The sequence below is a fragment of the Phaethon aethereus genome, assembly GCF_964289735.1.
Source record: "Phaethon aethereus genome assembly, chromosome: 13".
NCBI classification, from domain to species: domain Eukaryota; kingdom Metazoa; phylum Chordata; class Aves; order Phaethontiformes; family Phaethontidae; genus Phaethon; species Phaethon aethereus.
Genome location: NC_138589.1, coordinates 2,394,470 through 2,412,006, shown reverse-complemented (window position 1 = coordinate 2,412,006; position 17,537 = coordinate 2,394,470). Strand labels below are relative to the sequence as shown.

Sequence of the window (17,537 nt, the reverse complement as noted above, 5' to 3'; positions counted from 1 at the left end):
ACACGCTCGCGTTATTCTTCTGGTGGGAATGCCTTCCTGGTACTGCAGAGGTGCCGTGCTGTACTGATAGTGTTGTGTTGTGCTGGCAAAATGGTGGCTTGTGCTGCTTCAGTGACCCTCAGCCACGTCCCCGTGTGTGTGAACAAAGCAGCCAGGCTGAAGCGAAGCTGTAGTGGGGCTCCACTCTCCATCTGTCACTGGGGAGAGCCCTGCTCTTTTCCTGAAATCTGGCAAGGCGTTGCTGTCACAGCTCCCTTTACTTTCCCACAAGGCTGTCTTCTCCAAGAGTGTCAGTCTTGGATCCAGAAAGACTCCCAGCAAGCTGGGCAATGGCCTCAAACCTCTGCACCATGGTCCCTTCCTGCTCACTCATCACTCTGGTCGCTGGCAAATCACTAACTCCCTGGAGGCAATTGCTCTTGACCCCATGAAGGCTTGCAGATTAGATTTTGCATTAGCCCTTGAGGTTTTTTCTTGAGCTTCTTCACTGTGCTTGCACACTCTGAACCTGTTTCTTTCAGTGCTCACAGGTGTTCCTGTGATATGAGTAATCCTTGGCTTCTCTCCACATCTGGAGCCGGAACTGTCATGCAAGCCGCATGGCCGCTGGCAGCATGCTGGGCCTGGATCCATGTAGAAATGTTTCAGGAAGAGGTTTCAAGATCTGAGACACCCAGTGTGAGCTCTCTTCTGCTGGGATAAATGAGTGCAAAGATCCAGCTGGTACTTTCTTGCACGCTGCATGTCGTCCTCTTGCCAAGCAGCTGATAAGTGCTGAAGGCATCGTTCTTACTGCGATGTCAGAAATTGCCAGACCACAGGGCCCTGAACCTGAAGCACTTACAGCCAGGGAGCTGGGGGTTTACCATGGATCTTGCATAACGAACGGGTAAATGTTTGTCCAGTGAACTCTTTGGTTACTTTCATATTTGAAGGCTGAGCAGATGTGTGAGGTTTTGCTGAGTTTGAAGCTCATCTGTTCAGGTTGAGCTCAGTAATCTTTATCTGCTTCTTAAGTGCCTGATTAATTCAGGCTGCTTCTGAAAGTATTCCTCAGTGTTTGCCTGATTAAAGCTTACTGTTTCTTTGAAGCTTGGTGCTGGAATGCCCATGTTTGGTGGGGCAGCAAGCCCTGCACAGTGCTCTTGCAGGGAGAGCTCTCAGCTTTAATTCACAGGTCTGAAGATCACCTGGCTTATGGTGGTCTCTTCTTCTTGCTCCAAGGGACAGATGATGACCCAGTTCCACGGATATTGTTTGCTTTTTTAGATTACTTTTAGGTGAGTTTTAATAAGGCGTTTAGTCCGGAGGTATATACGAAGGATCAGAAAGCTCTCTGATGTGTTTGTCGTCTTTGAAGGCTTTACAGATGTAAAGAGGGAAAATCCTACAGAACTTTCTGTCCATGTATCTCAAAGCACTTCTTAAAGTGTTGTTATTCCCCATTTGGGAATATGAAAACTGAGGCATGCTGGAGTTGATGACATCCACTGATTCACTGGGGCTCCTGGATCTCGTGGCTCAGGATACCCAGGGATCCACGCTTCACTCATGCATTGCATGTACCAAATAAAACTTGGAAGGGCCAGGTGCCACATGTAGTGAGCAATAAGCAGCAGCATGCTGAGTATGGGGCTTGCTGCCAGGCGTAATGAATAGTTAAAAGTTCATACAGTTTTGTAGAAGGAACCAGGCAAACTCATGTCAGAAAAATTTGTCTGGGCTGTTATATGTGAGACATGAACTCCATCTCTGGATAAGGGCTCCCTGCTGTTGACTCTTGCAGGAGGCTTGATTTGTGACTTGGAATAGCCTCTGGTCTGCTGCAGTATGGCTGCTTTTATTTGTGTGCCCACCGTGCTGCAAGGAAGCAAGTTGTGCTGGTTGCCTGTGCTGAGCAGACTTGAGAGGCAGCTTGTATTCTAGGTTAGGGAAGATGATGGTTCACAGTGCGGCTGTTGCATCTTAAAAGCAAAATACAAAGCTTTAAAGAGGTACATAAAGTGTCTGATTAACCAAATGGTTACTACAATCATTTAAGTTTGTAATTGCTGGGGTTTTTACTGGCTGAGGTTGATATTTCATCTGCCACAGTTGAAGCTGGAGTGGAAGAGAACCTGATTTTAATCTGTTACTGCTTGTAAATGGTTATCATCTAGGATGCTCCTGGGGAAGAAACCTCATTACTCATCCTGTATTGCTGCTTCACAGGTGTTTAGCTTACCTTAAGGAATCAAGAAAAAAGGATTATTCAGAGGAGGTGGTTCTTAAGTTGGAACTTAAGGACCTTAAGCTGGACCATAAGTTGGATCAGTGGGTTTTGGTGGTGAAATTCATGACCTTTTGAGCAAGAGAAGGAAAGGTGAAGTGAGCTGGCTGAGGGCAGGTTCTTGTCAGGAGGCTTGCCCGTGCTAATAGAAGCCCTTTCTGAGCCAATAGTGTGGGTCTCCTTTGTACAAGAATGCTGCTGATGATGGGAATTGTGCAGGCAGGGCTACTACATGCAGTCTGAACTACTCAGGGTTGTGCAGAGCTGGTTAAGAATTGATTAATTCCCGCAGAACAAGAAGTGATGACCTGTGTGCAGCAGAGCTGAGATTATAATTCAGTTCTCTGCAGTTGTATAGTGCTGCTTCTTGGGGTTTTCTTGATGCTGCCTCTCATTACTGAAATACCGGTTTTCTTTTTTTTTTTTAATCTTAGCTCATCTATGTGCTTGTTGAATAGAGGAATAGCACCTATGTCCTAGACTGCTCACTGTTTCTCACCCCAGATCTGCTGTCCTCTTCCAGAACTTCAGCCCCTTGATCCCAACCCTTTTCAGGAGAGAGCAGGTGGAAATGGCTGCGGGAGAAGCAGATCAGACATCTGAAAACAGCTTGAGCTTTCAAAAGTCCTTGCTGAAATCAGCCTGATTTCCTTTTCAGTGACTGTGATGTCCTCTCTGCTCCTTACATGACAACTGAGACCAACCAAATGTGACAAAGTTGGGAAACAAAGGTGGTGTAAGCCAAGGAGTTTGGGAGACTGCCTCCTATTTCATTGCTTTGCTTTGAAGACAGTTAAGATAGCTGTCTGAGCAATAGCCACTGCTACTTCTTCCTGGAAAGCATTGAGCAGGAGTGGGGAGAATGCTGAGGCTGATAGAGTTAATGTATTTCAAGGCGAAGGACAAAAAAGAGCAGGGGATTTGCTCCCACAAGTTTCAGGGTTTAGAGCTGGCACAGAGAACAAATTTAAAAATGTGTAATTGTCCATCTGTGTTCTTGCTCTGTGGTCTCAGCATGGCTCAGATGTGTTAGGCTAATAAGCACTGAGACAACATGTAGTACCATTAACTCTCTCCTTACCTTGTGATGCTTTTCAGGAAGCTCAGCAGGTGAATGATAGCCAGGGGTTGGCAGCATGCTCACACTTCTTGCTGGGTGTGAATCTTGGTCATTTGTTTTGTGCTCGTGGGGTTGTATGTAATGCTGAGTGAAGGACAGTTGCTTTTAAAATCAGGAGAAAGATCAGTAGTTTAGATGTGCATCTCTTACTGATGTTGTAGGTAGTATGGTACACATCAGCTCAAGGCTGATATGTGTGTGACATGTTCCGTATGTGCTTTTTTCACAAAAGCCTTTGCTGTATTGCTCACACATGTGAGTGAGAAGGCAGGTCAGCCTTACCAGAATCTGCAGCCTTCAATTTGGAAAGCTGGGCCTTTTTTCCAGGTGGATAGCAAGTGATACACAGCTTCCACCAGATGAGGTAGACGGGTATTGCAGACTAGATATGGGAGACAATGAACTGAACTCATAGAGGCAGAGGAAGAAACCACTCATTGTATTTTGGTGTCCTTTTTGCAATGGCTTTGACTGCAGTAGCAAGGAAGTGTTAGGGAAAGTAAGATGCATGAATTTCAGTAGCACCTTAAAAAGCGGCTCCAAAGCCCAGCCCCTTTGACTTTTGTTTTGTGTTGATGACTGATGATGCTAGATATTCATAGGGTTTTATCCTCAGTCCTCCTTGGCTAAGGGGTTCTAGAGAAATGTATTCTAGCTACCTTCCAGTGACATGCCTCTTCCTCAATGAGGCTTTCACAGTGCAAAAACCTTGGCTTTTAAGATTTTTCCAGAAATTTAATCTGAGCAGTAGGAGCCTGGGGATGATGCTTTGGAACCATAAGATGAATCAAACCACCCAATATTAGGTGGAATATCAATGTGACCACTGTTTAGAGGTGGCAGTCTAAAAAGTGACTGGTTGCTTTTCTATGAACAAGCACCAAAATGCTGATCTTGGCATAATGGAGCGTATGCAGCAGCCTGTTCCTGTCCTTACACTGTTGTTGTTCTTAGAGGTCAGAGCATGCCTCTCTTATCCACAGTTTATATTGGCTTTTTCCAATTTAAAAAACAGGTATTGATTTTTATTTTATCTTTGGGGTTTTTTTTTTTGGAAGCCATTAAGTGACAAGAAGTTACCTCTCAAAAGATGCTTAAGAATGAAAGGGTCTTGGGGGCACGTTTTGATAACCTTTTGTCTGTGTACATCCATTCTCTGATGCTTCAAAATTTCCTTGGGGAATCCTAATATTGTACAACGCTGGGCGCGATGGTGGCCCGGAGATGATGTCATTAAGTGTGAGTAGGAGCTATATTGTTGTGTGCTGGTTCACTCACTAGGCATTTGCCTTTCTGAAAGTCAGCTGTAGAAATTAAGACTTCATAAACAGTATGACAAACCTAGCCAGAACTCTAAGCCAGAGCACTTGCTTCTAAAATAAATCATGTTATGGTCTGCTTAATGTGCTTTGAGAAGAGCTCCTGTTCAGGATTTTCGTTAGTAGATGTGCAGATGAGGCTTCCTTTATGTTACCATGCTTTTGAAAATCACAAAGTGACTGAGCAGATGTCTCCCTGAAAGTCATCTTATGCTTCTAATATGGCTTGATGCTTTTAAGGTTTTAAGAAAATACTTGATGTGTGCTGGTTTCATTTGTGCATTTTTGCTGATAATCAATGTCATGAAAAAAAAGGCTCAGCTGGGATCTCCAAAGGTGGGAGGAGTCTCAAAGCATCTCCAAAACGATGGCTTCACTTCCAGATTAACTTGGGCATTTCTAGGGCTTTCAAACCTGTGGGATCTGGGCACTGCATCAGCTTTGGGAACTTGATGACCAACTGCACTCTCCCATTTTCAGGTTCTTCCAAGTGTGTTCTTCCTGTGTTATGTGTAGTTAGTGTGGAAAAACTTAAGTAAAAATCCCACCCTTCCCCAGTAGGTAAGGGAGGAGACATTGTTTCTGTACCTGGTTCTCAGACAATTTCCTGACTTTTAAAAATCTGGAAACAGGAGGTGCTTAGTGACCTATTCAGGTCTCACAGGGCCTCTTTTGCTATTAGTAAGGGCATCTTTTGTCCCTCTGTTCATGCCTTTGTTGCAGCGGCCTCAGATCCAGTCCTAGCATTTTGCTGCTTGCCCCGTTTCCCTTGCTTCCAAGCTACTGCCTCGTTCCTGACAGCTCCAGGCTCAGAAAGGTGGTGTTGATGTCTGGTGAGATGCTGGCAGAGCCTGCTTTGCAGCCCTTGGGCCTGGGGTTTCCCCTGTTGGAAAGTGCAGCTTGCAAGATGGATTTTTTTTTTTTGGTAGCTAAGAGATTCTGAAGCAGGAGGGTTTCTGTGTTAGCCTGAAGGGAAGGCAAAGCTGTTCGCTGCTTTACTATCTCATTAACACATTACAAACTGAGCCAAGCTTAGTCTGGCCTTTTCCCAACAGCGTTGCTTCTTTGTAGTGTGTGGTAGCTCCTGTTGTGATCTGTGCAACCTTTGTGTCCCATGTTCATAGCTGTAAGGGAATTTTGAACCCCTGGCTCTCAAGACCTACGATACTCCTTCCCTCAGCAAGAGAAGAGATCTGTAACATGAACATCGCACTGCTTTGCAGGAGTTGTGGGGTTGCAGGGATCCGTCTTGCTTTTGGCATACTTGCAAGTCATGGTTCTGTCACACTTACATGTACAGCAGCTGTTATCTGTTCACCTGGGTTGCTCAACCCAGAGGTATGTTCCATAATTTGAATTTAATCCTTTTGGGAGGTACAAATAAAAATGATGGGATGCCTCAAAGACCGAAATGCAAACTGCATGTCGGGATTTTGGGATGTCCAAGGGAATAGTTACCCAAAGAAGCAAGCAGAGACCTGATGCTTGGAGATACTTCAAACTGAGGTGGATAAAGCTCCAGTCAACAGGGAGGTGAAGCCTTGTGCCATTGCTGTGGGCCAGCTACTCCAAAGAGCCGTGTTTGATGTGCAAGCCCCAGTGGGAACTCAGTAGCTGGACTGTTACTTCCCTTTGAATTTAGAATGCCTCTTGTGGAAGTAGCAAGTAGAAGTCCAAAAGGGGCCTGACAGCTTGGTCAGCATCTCAGACGACCCTCTCTATATGTTTTCTTTACATCTGTCACAGTCTTTGTCATACAGGAGATGATGGAAAATCGGTTGTTTCCTTTAAGGATTACGTGGTTAGGATGTGGACGTCAAAAAGCATTTCTTACACATTTTATTGATGTTAAAATACCATTCATCTCTACCTGTTTTCAGAGATGCAGCCTGGGCTGACTGCTTGCATAGCAGCACACACCTGCTGTGAGGAGCTTGGCCCTTGCCTGACTCCAGGAGAGCTCTGATCAGATTTGTTTCTTTTTAAAAAACACCCAGCAGCTTCTGTGCAGATAGGCAGCCCACAAAATTATCAGTCACTCCAGACTGGTCTTGTCTATGTTGCTTCAGGGAATAGGCTCAGTTTCCTGGGGAACAGCTTCTCCCACCCGGTTTGAAGAGAAGGTTTGGAGAATATTGCTTTTCTTTTTTTTTTTTTTTTTTTTTTTCTGAGAGGGTGAAAACTAATGTTTTACTTTGAAATTAGAAAAGTGATGGGGACATAGTAAGTTTAGCTCTGTTTGCTTTACACCAGCTAATCCAGCATGAAATAAATACATACACAGTGTGCAGGCAGATGTGGCCTGAAGGTTCAGTTGAGTGAGGACTTAATTCTCTCCTGGAATGTGCTGAACATGTGGCTTCAGGATCTTGCAGGCTGGAGCACCTGCCTCTCGTACAGTGCATCTGTCTGTGGAAGGCACCCGGGACATGGCAGCTCAAGCACAAGAGTCCACCAAAAAATATTCAAAATACTTCTCTTGGCTCAGAAGGGATTAGTTTTTTTTGGTTTTGTGTTGTGTTTTTTTTTTTTTGTGTTCTACCCCTGTAGAAGAGTATTGCTTGCTCCTCAAGTGATCATTCCAGAAGGCTGGAGGACTACTTAATGAGGCTAGACACAGATGGGGAATATTGAAAAAGGATAATTAGCCTCATTTTTCCCCTTGCCCTTGGTCTGCGATTCCCCAGAGCTAACAGCGTTAAGATTGTGTGGAAAGTTTCATAGTTGTATCAGGTCTAAACTGGGGCAGGTTTCCCAAGTGAGGACTGTGTGTCCTGAGTACGAGTGGTAAAGAGCTGGTATTTTCCAGAGCTTCCGCTCTTGCTCTCCCTTTCTCAGCGTGGAGGTCAGGGGAGGTGGTACCTTTGTGCTGCTGGGATTAGGGATCTTAATGATCTTCTCAGCTCTTTCAAGTTCCCTTATACCCAAATACCAACATGTGCTTTCTCAGCCTGATGTGCACCTTGCATTTTGATTAGGAGAATTCAGTTGTGTTGAACCACTTCGGAGTAGGTTGGAGGGGTTTTGGCACTTGGGATGCATAAGGCTGTTATTACACAGCAGACTATGGACAGAAGCAAGCCTTCTTGATGTGGCTGTTTGTCCTTCCCAGCTTCCTCTATCCTGCCTCTGAGACCCTGCCTCCTTTCCCCTCCTTGCAAGGATGTGGTTCTGCTGATGTGCTTCTGTAAGGCCTTGCAGGGCACCTTGCTGCTCGCTGCTGAGCTGGGCACTTTCCTGACACACTGCTTCCTTGGCATCCCTTATGCTAGATCTGTTTCTTGCCAACAGGACTGGATGCAGCTGTGCTGGAGTAGAGGCACCTGACCACTGCACTGGGGTGAATCCTGGGGTGTGGGTGTTGTGCTGTGCCATGGTAGCAGGAGTGGGATGATGTGATGGATTGGGAGCCTCCTCGTCACACCTTGTAACTCTATACCTGGTGTAAAGACCAGAACACAGTAGAAAAGCTGGTGTATTAGACTTTGCTACCGAATTGCAGCATGAAAATTCGGTTTTAAGGCCCTTTCACAGATTAGCTGGAGCTGTGTGAATGTAGTGCTCATTTTAGCCTGTGTTCCTTCTTCCTCTTAGCTGCTTATATGGCTAAGGGGACTACAGGGAGCAGCTCAAACACTTGTTCTTGTATTAGGATGCTACAGTTCAGTACTGTAAGGGCTCTGTGGAACAACTTCTGAGACACCCTGTGAGAGCATGTTGGTTGTCTTCATGTAGTTTGGTGCCCAGCATACATAACTGGGGCCTTTTCCATGCACGTAGGTTGCAGCATTTCAGTTAGTAAATGTAAAGGGAAGGGTGAAAAATTCTTCAGTGGAAGATGGACGTAACGTACTCACCGCTGGGCACTAAAACAGCAGGCTGGGGGGGTATGCTTAAATGCTTGGGTGCCACTTTGAGCTTGGTTCAGAGATGAAGGGTCCTAAGGAGGACACCTATAATTATTAGAGGCACTTAGTGATCTAGTTTCTAGCATGTTTTCCTTATAACTTCATAATATGGAAGACATTTCTATTTTACAGTTGCATAGCACCTTGTACAGTAGCATCGTCTGTGCTACCAGGCTCTAGCACGGTCAAAAAAATTAATAACTGTTCTGTGTTTTGGAAGTCATCTTATGCAATTTAATAGCACAGCAGTATAATGAAATCTTTACAGGGAAGTGATGAGAGTGGTTTTGTGTGTGAATTACAGGGTCTGTGAGTGGGCGAGACACTAGCTACTTGTTTTATTGCTGACAATATACTTATTTTCATGTTTATTCCTGGATTACAATGTGTGAATAGCAGCCCAGTAAACAGTCAGGCAAATAGTTATTTATCAAGTATTTAAAAATGAAAGGTCTTGTAATTTTCCTTAGTAATGACTGTGATTTCTTCCAGCTGGATTAATGGCTCCCATTTCTCCCCATGAAGAACAAGAAGTGTTTTGGTTTCTACATGGAGAGCTATTGTCTGCCATAATAATGCAGACCAGAGGATTTTTTTCCTTCTGGGATCTGGGGAAGGTTGACATGTGTGTAACTTGAATTAATACCTTGTAAAGCCCTTTAATATTCTTTCTTTTGTCATTCCTGTTGGAGTGGTGCAGGAGTTGCTGCTGGCATCAGCCCAGCAGCAGCCTGCCTCAGAGCTGCTTTTGTTTCAGTTTGAGGCAATCAGTGGGTCTTGTGATGGAATTGCCTTGAAAGGTCACTTTTAATTACGTTTCTGATGCATACCAGCTGGGCAGTTCTGGTGGAACAGGTTGTGTGCAGCTTTGTGGCTCTGTTGCTTCAGCAGACAGCTTCAAAATACACTCTTGAGCAGTGGCTGGCAGGCCAGAGGGGGCAAAAAATCTTCAGCAGTGTTACATACTGTGCCTAGCCATTGCTGCTGGTACCCTGAGGTGGTGGAGGAAGCAAATATCAAAGCCTAAGTAATCCGTTGGTAGCAACCTGTCTTGTGCCCCTGGATAGCAAAGTGACTTCTTTGCTGCTGAACTGACTGTCGTTGAAGGGCTGTGCCAGCCAGACCCTCCCCGCACATCATGTTGAGGGACCACAGCAGGTAGAGGTTTCTCCTTTCTCACCCTTTCTGGGATTGACCATCTTCTGGCTTCCAGAGCTGTGGCTTGTAGCGCCGGTCCAACCAACAGCATGTTAAGTCTGTTAGACTGCAGGTTGCCAAATCCCTGGAGCCATTTTTCATGTGCATCTTAACTTCGTGCCTTCCTATACCTCAGCTGGTGGGACGGACATCATTCAGTTTTGTCTCTGGGTTGGAGGAGATGGAAGGTAGTCATGAGGTTAGCACCAAGGGGCTCTATGTTTAGATCCTAGCTCTGCTACAGGCTTTGAAGACCTGCTGCCCATCGTGCATGTCCAGATCCTGTAAGCTGTTTAATTGCTGCATTCCTGTAGGTTTACGGGAGCTGAACTGAGCTGTCATCTTGTAGTGCAACAAGCAGGCATGCTTTCTGTGACTTCTGCTTCCTTTCCCAACCCCTGCCTCCTCTTGGTCCTGCACTCTTCAAGTCCCAGAAATGCGCAGGGTTTAACAGTTGGGATCCAATCCAGGAGTGGGTCCTGTGGCTGTGTTGAGGCCAGCGCAGAGGGTTTGGTTTGTTTTGGTTTTTTTTTCCAGGGCATGTGGTTACTGTGCTACGCCTCTGAAACTTCTGCGTGCTTGGGGTCTGCCTGAGGTTTCTCACGGTGGCTCGCGTGCCTCCTGCGCACCAGGGGTGACAGGAGGAGGGGAGCCATGCTGGGAGCCGGTGCTGCAGAGTGCATGAGAAATGGTGCTGCTCCCCAGCTGGGCAGTGGACAGAGATGGTTCTTTGGACACTGCATTTGAAAATAAATAGGCTGTGTGATTGTATGAAGTTGAACCCGGCACTCGTGGCTCGGCAGGACTCTGTGGGGAGTTCTGGCTAATCACTAGGTGAAGACACCAAGTTTATTCTGTCGAAGGAAATTCATGGATACAGAATGAGGTTACAAAGAGTAACCTTTGGCGTATGGCTGCTGCATGATGTGACCGTCCTTGCCCAGGACTATGACTGGGTGGTGTGTTTGGGATGCCCTAAATTGTGATGTTGCTGTAGTAAGGTTTTTGTTTCTTCCTAAACTGCTTTTCTCCTTTTCCCACCCCACTCCTTTCCAGTCTGATCAGCAAACACTTCTAAATATTCGTAACGTGGGATTTGTCTCTATCCGCATGACTGCCACGAGTTTGAAAGGCATTTAACAATGCAGCAGGGGAAGTGGGGTTAATCTCCTGCACTGGCAGAACAAGGCTGAGCAGGAGGTGTACGGCACAAGAATTTATCCTTATTTCTGAATGTGCCTTTTCCACTGTATTTGCAGTCTGGGGGGAAGGAGGAAGAACAGTTTCTCTTCCCTAACTGCTTCTTTAGACGCTGATTCACTGTCAGGACAGGGATGTGTGCGCACTGGTTGTGTGCAAGCAGGATTTCACGGTGTCGATGCCTGGAGTCTTAAAGAATAACTCCACAGCACTTTCCTCACCAGTAACCCAGCTGGGTTTACAGGTCCTCAGGGTTCTCCACGTCCATCAGCAAGTTTCTCCATGGGAGTTGCAGGGTCAGGTTGGTGGATAGGAGGCAAGCAGCGATTAGCCTGGCTTGTAACCAGGGCAGATCTTCTCACCGACGAGGCGTTCAGCCTCTCATCAGCACGTGCTGTAGGCTGAGGATGACCCTGCCCACCCTTGCTGGCAGCAGATGCAGCCCAAAGCCCAGGCTGCAGGAGGGTGGGGTGGAGGACCGTGCCTTCTGGGCTGGCCAAGCTGTGGGTCAGGCTGCTTCTGTGCCCACAGAGCTGCAGGGTCCCGAAGAGGCTCACAGGCTTGTGCTCCAAGGGAGCAAAATTGTTAGCTTGGCAAACCGGGGCAACCTCATTAAGAATTACTGAGAGTGTGAAAAGCATGTTGCTGGAGGCAGGTCATTGTAAATGAGGGGGCTAAAGTAGCTGGGGTTTTCTAACAATTAATTACTGAGTGGTTTTCTAGAGATTCCTTCTCATGTTTGTAATTCATTCCCTGCTGTAGATGCTGTATTGATTTATAATTTTCTGAAGTTCAATATTTTGTGCCCTCAGGGCCCCAAATAAAAATTAACTAGAAAATGAGAGCTAACTTCTGCATTCTGCCTTGTCAGAGCTTTCTCTCCTGTTCCCCACCCTCGGAGCTAGTTTCTATGCTCTGGTTTGGGTCGCAGATATTGCCAAGCCTGTGTGTCGTGGGCTGCAAGATGTGGGTGGCAGAACAGCTGTGGCAGAAGACCTGCCTCACTGACCAACAAATGAGGAAATCAAGAGCCTGGTTAAGAGCCTGGAATTGCTCCCAGTGACCTGAGCAGAGCATTTAGTAGCTGCTACTAAGACAGGTCTGTTTGAATGAATAAGCATTCCTGTTCATTTGAAGAAAAAAAAAGTCCCCTGCTCCCCCAGCTCTAATTAGCGACTCTTCCTTTTTTTCTGCCATGAATATAGAGGGTTTGTCACTGGTATGAAATGTTAGGATGCATGTTCTCTTCTCCAGCTTGCAGATGATGGAGATGTAACCTCTGTGCAGGTGGTGTGGAGACTTTTGTACCTGTTTTCTGTGTTTCTTTGCAGGATCTTTATTTTTGCTGTTTTGAATACAGCTCTTCCTTACCTTCTGGTTTGTGTCTCTTCTTCCAACAGAGTGACTAAAGAAGTGGACTCGACCTCAAAAGAAGCAAAATCTTTTTTGAAGCAGCAAGAGAAATGGCAGTCAGCAGCTCCAGCTTCCCTCCCGACAGTCTCTGGGTATGTGGTTTCTCTGCTTTGGTATGGACCCTTAGTGAGAAAGACAGCACTCGAGCTGATAATACAGGCTCTGTGGTATTTAAACTAATGGGTATTTGTTTTCTGCAGGATTTCAGTGGGAGCAAGACTAGGCCTGGAAGGGTGTGGATGATTTGGGGAGGAGGGAAGTGGGGGAAGCAACACATGAGTCCTAGTGACTCACTTCGTAGGTTCAGGCTCGAATTTCTCAATCCTCATTAATCATTCATCCTAGTGAGGAAATACTGTTTTGAACATCTTGAGCAGCTTAATGAAACTGCAGGTAGCCAAGGAACATGCCTGAGATTGCCTGCAGTTCCTTTGAAAGGTGGTTCTCGGGACCATAAAAAGCCATGACAGGCTGGGCTGTGGCTTCTTATAAACTCTGGGGGAGCATTTAAAGGAGAGATGCTTTTGCCTCTGATGTTCTCTAGTGTCATTTTGTTGTGGATTTGTCACTTTCTGTTCAAGCTCTAACACCTAATTCTGAGATTATTGTAATACTTGTCAAAGATACAAAGAGGTCAGGTCCCTTGTGCATCTGACATGCCACTCTGTGTGGCTTTTGATGAGCTTCTCGGGAATAGAGGAGATGCTTCTGTGTTCCAAAAATGATTTTTATTTAAGTTGGTCATTTGCATTTATATTTGAAAGACATAAGCTGCCTACGATTTGGTCACATAAAAACAACACCCATCAAATAAATACATTGTCCTTTCCATCTGCTGAAGAGCAATTCCCTAGTGTGAGTTAAGGCTGCCTTTCCCCAAGATAGGCTGTTGTTCAGTTGCTGCAGCTGGATTGTCACTCATTTTTCCAGCTAAGTGTTGCATAGCTTGTAGTTAGATCAAGGTAGTGAAAGCATAGTATGTATGTGTGTGACTCTTGACAGCTGCTGTTCCCCGAGATGAATGAATGCACAGACGAGCATAGTCTTGTTGCTGCTGTTCACGCTGCACAAGGGTTTGTCCCTGCAGACGTCAGTAATCGTAACCTAAGTGTTGTGTACCAGGTTTTGTGCTGGAAAAACTTGCCTTGAGTTGGACTGGCATTCTTTGTTCAATCTGGGCAGCCACAGAGGTGGTTTGGGTGGCAGCTGAAGCTAGGGCAGCTCCTTGCCATGCACACTGCTGGTGGTCCCATGTCTTCAGACCTGCTTTCCAGTTCCCCCAGCAAATGCCCTGCTGCTCTGAGTGCAGACAGGTTTGGTAGCCCACTGGGAACGCCCCACAGGCTGCTCACTTTTCTGCTCTGCTGAAATCTGTATTTCCTTCTGTATCTTCCTGGCCCAGGGGAGGAGGTGGATGGCCAGTGTGCCTGCACAGCCTAGTCATTACCAAGGTGCACAGCTGCTTGTGCTGGAGCTCTGATCCCCCAGGAGAAGTAGCCAGAGCCCAGTTTGAATCAATGCTGCAGATATCTGAAATGAAGAATCCACATCAAATATGGAAAAAATGGAATAACAATCAATATCAGAAATAATGACTTCAAGGACTCCTTTAACTTTCCCCCAGTGTGATTATTTTGGAAGCAGCTTAATTAGGTCATCATTCAGCTTGCTGATGTGTGATGTCCTACGGACAGTTGCTCGCCCAGAATATGAGGTGGCCTGGTTGCAGGGAAGGGAGGGGAAGAATCCCATAGGCTTGTACATCTTGTCTTCCTTCAGAGCAGCAAACCCTGATGCAGTGCAGCCTCATGTGCCTTCCCTTTTGCAACCTGCTTCAGAATATACTGGTTTTGTGCAGTGATACTACAGCAGCAATATTTTTGATCAATGTATGGAACAGCCCAGCGCTCTTGAGAGTTTAGCAGGAGACTGCCTGGGGCAGCCTGGCCAGCGTATGCCCTCTGGTCTGTGAGTGCCCCAGGGAGCTTTCTGCCTTCAGATTGTGTGCTGGCAGTCTCAGGGATCAGTCCGAGACACTCATTTGCCTTTGGGCTTAGGAGGGTGCTTCCAGCTGGGAAGTCAGCCAGGGTATTTTCAGGTGAGAAAATTACTAACAAGCTTGCAGTGTTCCTTAAAGCCAGAGGCGAGTCCCTTATATTAAGAAAATGATAAATGTCGTGCTTTAGACTTGGAGCCAAGCTATTGTCCAAGCCCCGCTCCTCTGGAGCAAAGAGCCACATGCCTCGGTGATGTGCTAGAGCAGCACTTGGGTACTGAGGGAGCCTGGCGTAGCCTGATGGTTCTTTGCTGGTACCCTTTGGCTACTTAAAATAGAAGTTTTGGGGGAGAGAGTGCATTTCTCCCTTGTGTATTACAGGAGAGCCCTGGTCTGGGTCAGGACCACTAGAAGACACTGACAAACATGTGATTCAGGATTCTAGACATGCCTGTGGACACCCACTGTGCTGTGAGCCATTGTCAGCCCTCAGAAGCTTTTGTCAGCTTTAAAAAAAAAAAAAAAAAAAAAGCCTTGCTATGCATGCATGGATTTCGAGCACCTAAGAGCGACCTCTCCATCTGGCTTTTCTTTCTTCACCTTGCAAGCAACTTGCATTATTTCTGGATGCAGCCGGCCTACCCTGCATTTATTTAATTTCCCTTCTCTAAACAGACTGAAGTAATCCAGGAAAGCAGTAGTCACAAAACCAAACATCCGGTTCCACATCTCCGTGTTACAAACCCTTGCAGCCTAAGTGGTCCAGGGGAAGGGATGGTTGGGGCTGAAAGTGCATTTCCTGAATGTGTTTAGCATACATACCGGATGTGCTATAAAAAGCTAGATTTGTGCTTGTGAGGGACATGGGGGTGGTTGAAGAATAACTTAAACACTTGGCTGTAATTAAAGCCAGGAGTACAAAACAACCCACCCAGTTCTCAGTGGGGTTTGCTAGAAAGGTCAGAAGCCCTTAGTTCCCAGGGATGTGAAGGTTTCCCAGCCTTCCCATGATTCCCCTCCTGTCCCTCCTGTGACACCCAGCTAGGCAGCGGTCTGTCAGCAGTTAGTTTGTTGGAGGGGCTTGGGGTTGATACTGTGTTCCAGCTGTGTTTCTGTTGTGCTCTTGGGTTATGTTAGGCTCTCACTGATGCTCTCAGACGTATGAGATGTGATGAGGGGATCCACAGATTCCTTCTCATTCATTGTCAGAAAAAATTGGTGGAAGGCTTCTGGCATTCAAAAAAAGCCCTCCATCCACCCTGCTAAATCTGTCTGTGTGTTTTAGGGCTCATTGCCTATCCTTACCAGTGTTCCAGGGACTTCTGGGGGCAGCAAGAGTCGTTCCTGGCATGACCTGATTGGAGAGGTCAGTCAGCTCTGTGGGCATCCTTGGTGTGCTAAGAGCTGCTTTCTGCCCCCTCCCCAGGCCAGGCAGGACCTGTGAGCTGGGTCCATCATCCTCGGGGCTAGTAATCCTATTTTGCAACTACCATTTCATATCCAGAGGATGTTAAAGCAAATGAAATCATCTGCACAGCTTACTGCAGAATGACTGTGTGCGTGTACTTGTGCATGTGTGATCTGAGACACAGCGGCACAGCGGGGGTTGAGCTACAGGCTGGGAAATACTTGCACAGACCCGAGCCCTTCAGCGGGAGCGGCTGCGATCTGCCCCTTGGTCCTTGACACTTGTCAAAGCGCAGCGGCATTGCTTAGGGAACAGTGCTGCCGTAGCAGTTCGGAAAATGAAAAAAATGTAGTTGGTGGATGTTAGTTGAGATTCTCCTCTAGGCAGTTGTTTCTACATGGCCTGAACAGGAGCCAGGAAGAAAAAGGGAGGTGTTTGACTGGCTTTGTTCTTGCCTTTGCTTATTACCAAAACCATTTGTAATTAAACACGGACTTGCTCATTCAGCCCAGCTGTTGCTTTTCTGTTTGATCCTGCCTGAAATTACAGTGGTGCATTTGTGACCTGCTAGGCCTTTTCATGCCTTCTAGGCTGGCATAAACACAGGGTAAAATTTGCCTTTGAAGCAAGCAGGCACCACTCCCACGGAGTTCAGGAGGTGCGGTGTTTGCTGACCCCTGGGGCTGAATTTAGTCTGCGACAGTTTGGACCTCGGTGCAAGACCCAGCAGGAAGAGATACTGCAAGAAAGCTCTGACCCAGAGACACATACTTGCTCTGAACCAAGAAAGCAAGACAAACTAGCCTGTTCCATCATGGATGCTTTCCTCACCTAGTCTACAGTAGTTCATGTGGACTGACCGTTAAATGGTGTGAAAAGCTGAATTCAGGCCTTTGCTTTTAGAAGAGTTTACTCTGCTGCATGCTAATGTTGGAGTAGAGGGACTCCAGCAGGAAGACATCTGTCCATGGCTTCTCTCCCATCTTCAATGTGCAGGAGGTGGGATGGTGGCAGTCTTTGTGGGAGGATATGGATGGTGGGGAGAATCTGGAGCCTGTTTGCAGCATCCTGACCTGTGACTGTAATTTCTAAGCTAACCACCTCCTCCAGCCTGGCTACTCCTACGAGCTGCTTTGCATCCAAAGCTTTTTCTTGCAAAAGATGCTTTCTGTGTGAGTTGGCTGAAACTAATTGGATCCATTTGCTATCATGACCAAAACTGGTTACTTGAGATCTTAAGTGGACACTGATGAGACAGGCACTGACTCACAGCTTCTGTAAACCTCAGGTGGTCTAGAGCAAGTGCTGTAGCACTCACATGCCTCCAGGGAGCAACTTCATTTCACAGCAATCCCATGGGCTTTTTTTCTTCAGAAAGAAGGAATTTACAGTCCAATTTCAGCTAAGCATCAACTGCAAGTGGTTATTTAGCTAAAACTCTTGCACATTTTGCTTGTATGAGCTGAACAAGGATGCAAATAAAGCAAGTAATCAAGACCTTTGGGGGAGCTGGAGGTGTGTTTTTTTGCAGTAGTGACTTAAGCAATTGAATAGCTCTGTTCTTGCTAGCGATTTCAAGGCTCTCCTCCTCAGCCTTCTCCTGCGCTTCCCTTACTGTGCTCCAGAGAGTGCTGTTCTCCCAGACGGAAAGATCCAGCCCCTTGCACCATAGCCAAATGTCTGGGTGTGAGTAGTACATGACATTTT

At 46.4% G+C, this 17,537-nt stretch overlaps 1 protein-coding gene across 1 annotated transcript in view; it reads left to right on the top strand.

Annotated features, from left to right (window-relative positions):
• The window catches only part of CFDP1 (craniofacial development protein 1), a gene marked incomplete at its 5' end in the record, with an annotated part of 65,701 nt that overhangs the window by 6,954 nt on the left and 41,210 nt on the right, over window positions 1-17,537 (top strand). The window contains one exon of the mRNA XM_082005729.1: window positions 12,414-12,518. Within this exon, the coding sequence (XP_081861855.1) occupies window positions 12,414-12,518 (105 nt within the window). The remainder of the gene's footprint in view (window positions 1-12,413; window positions 12,519-17,537) is intronic.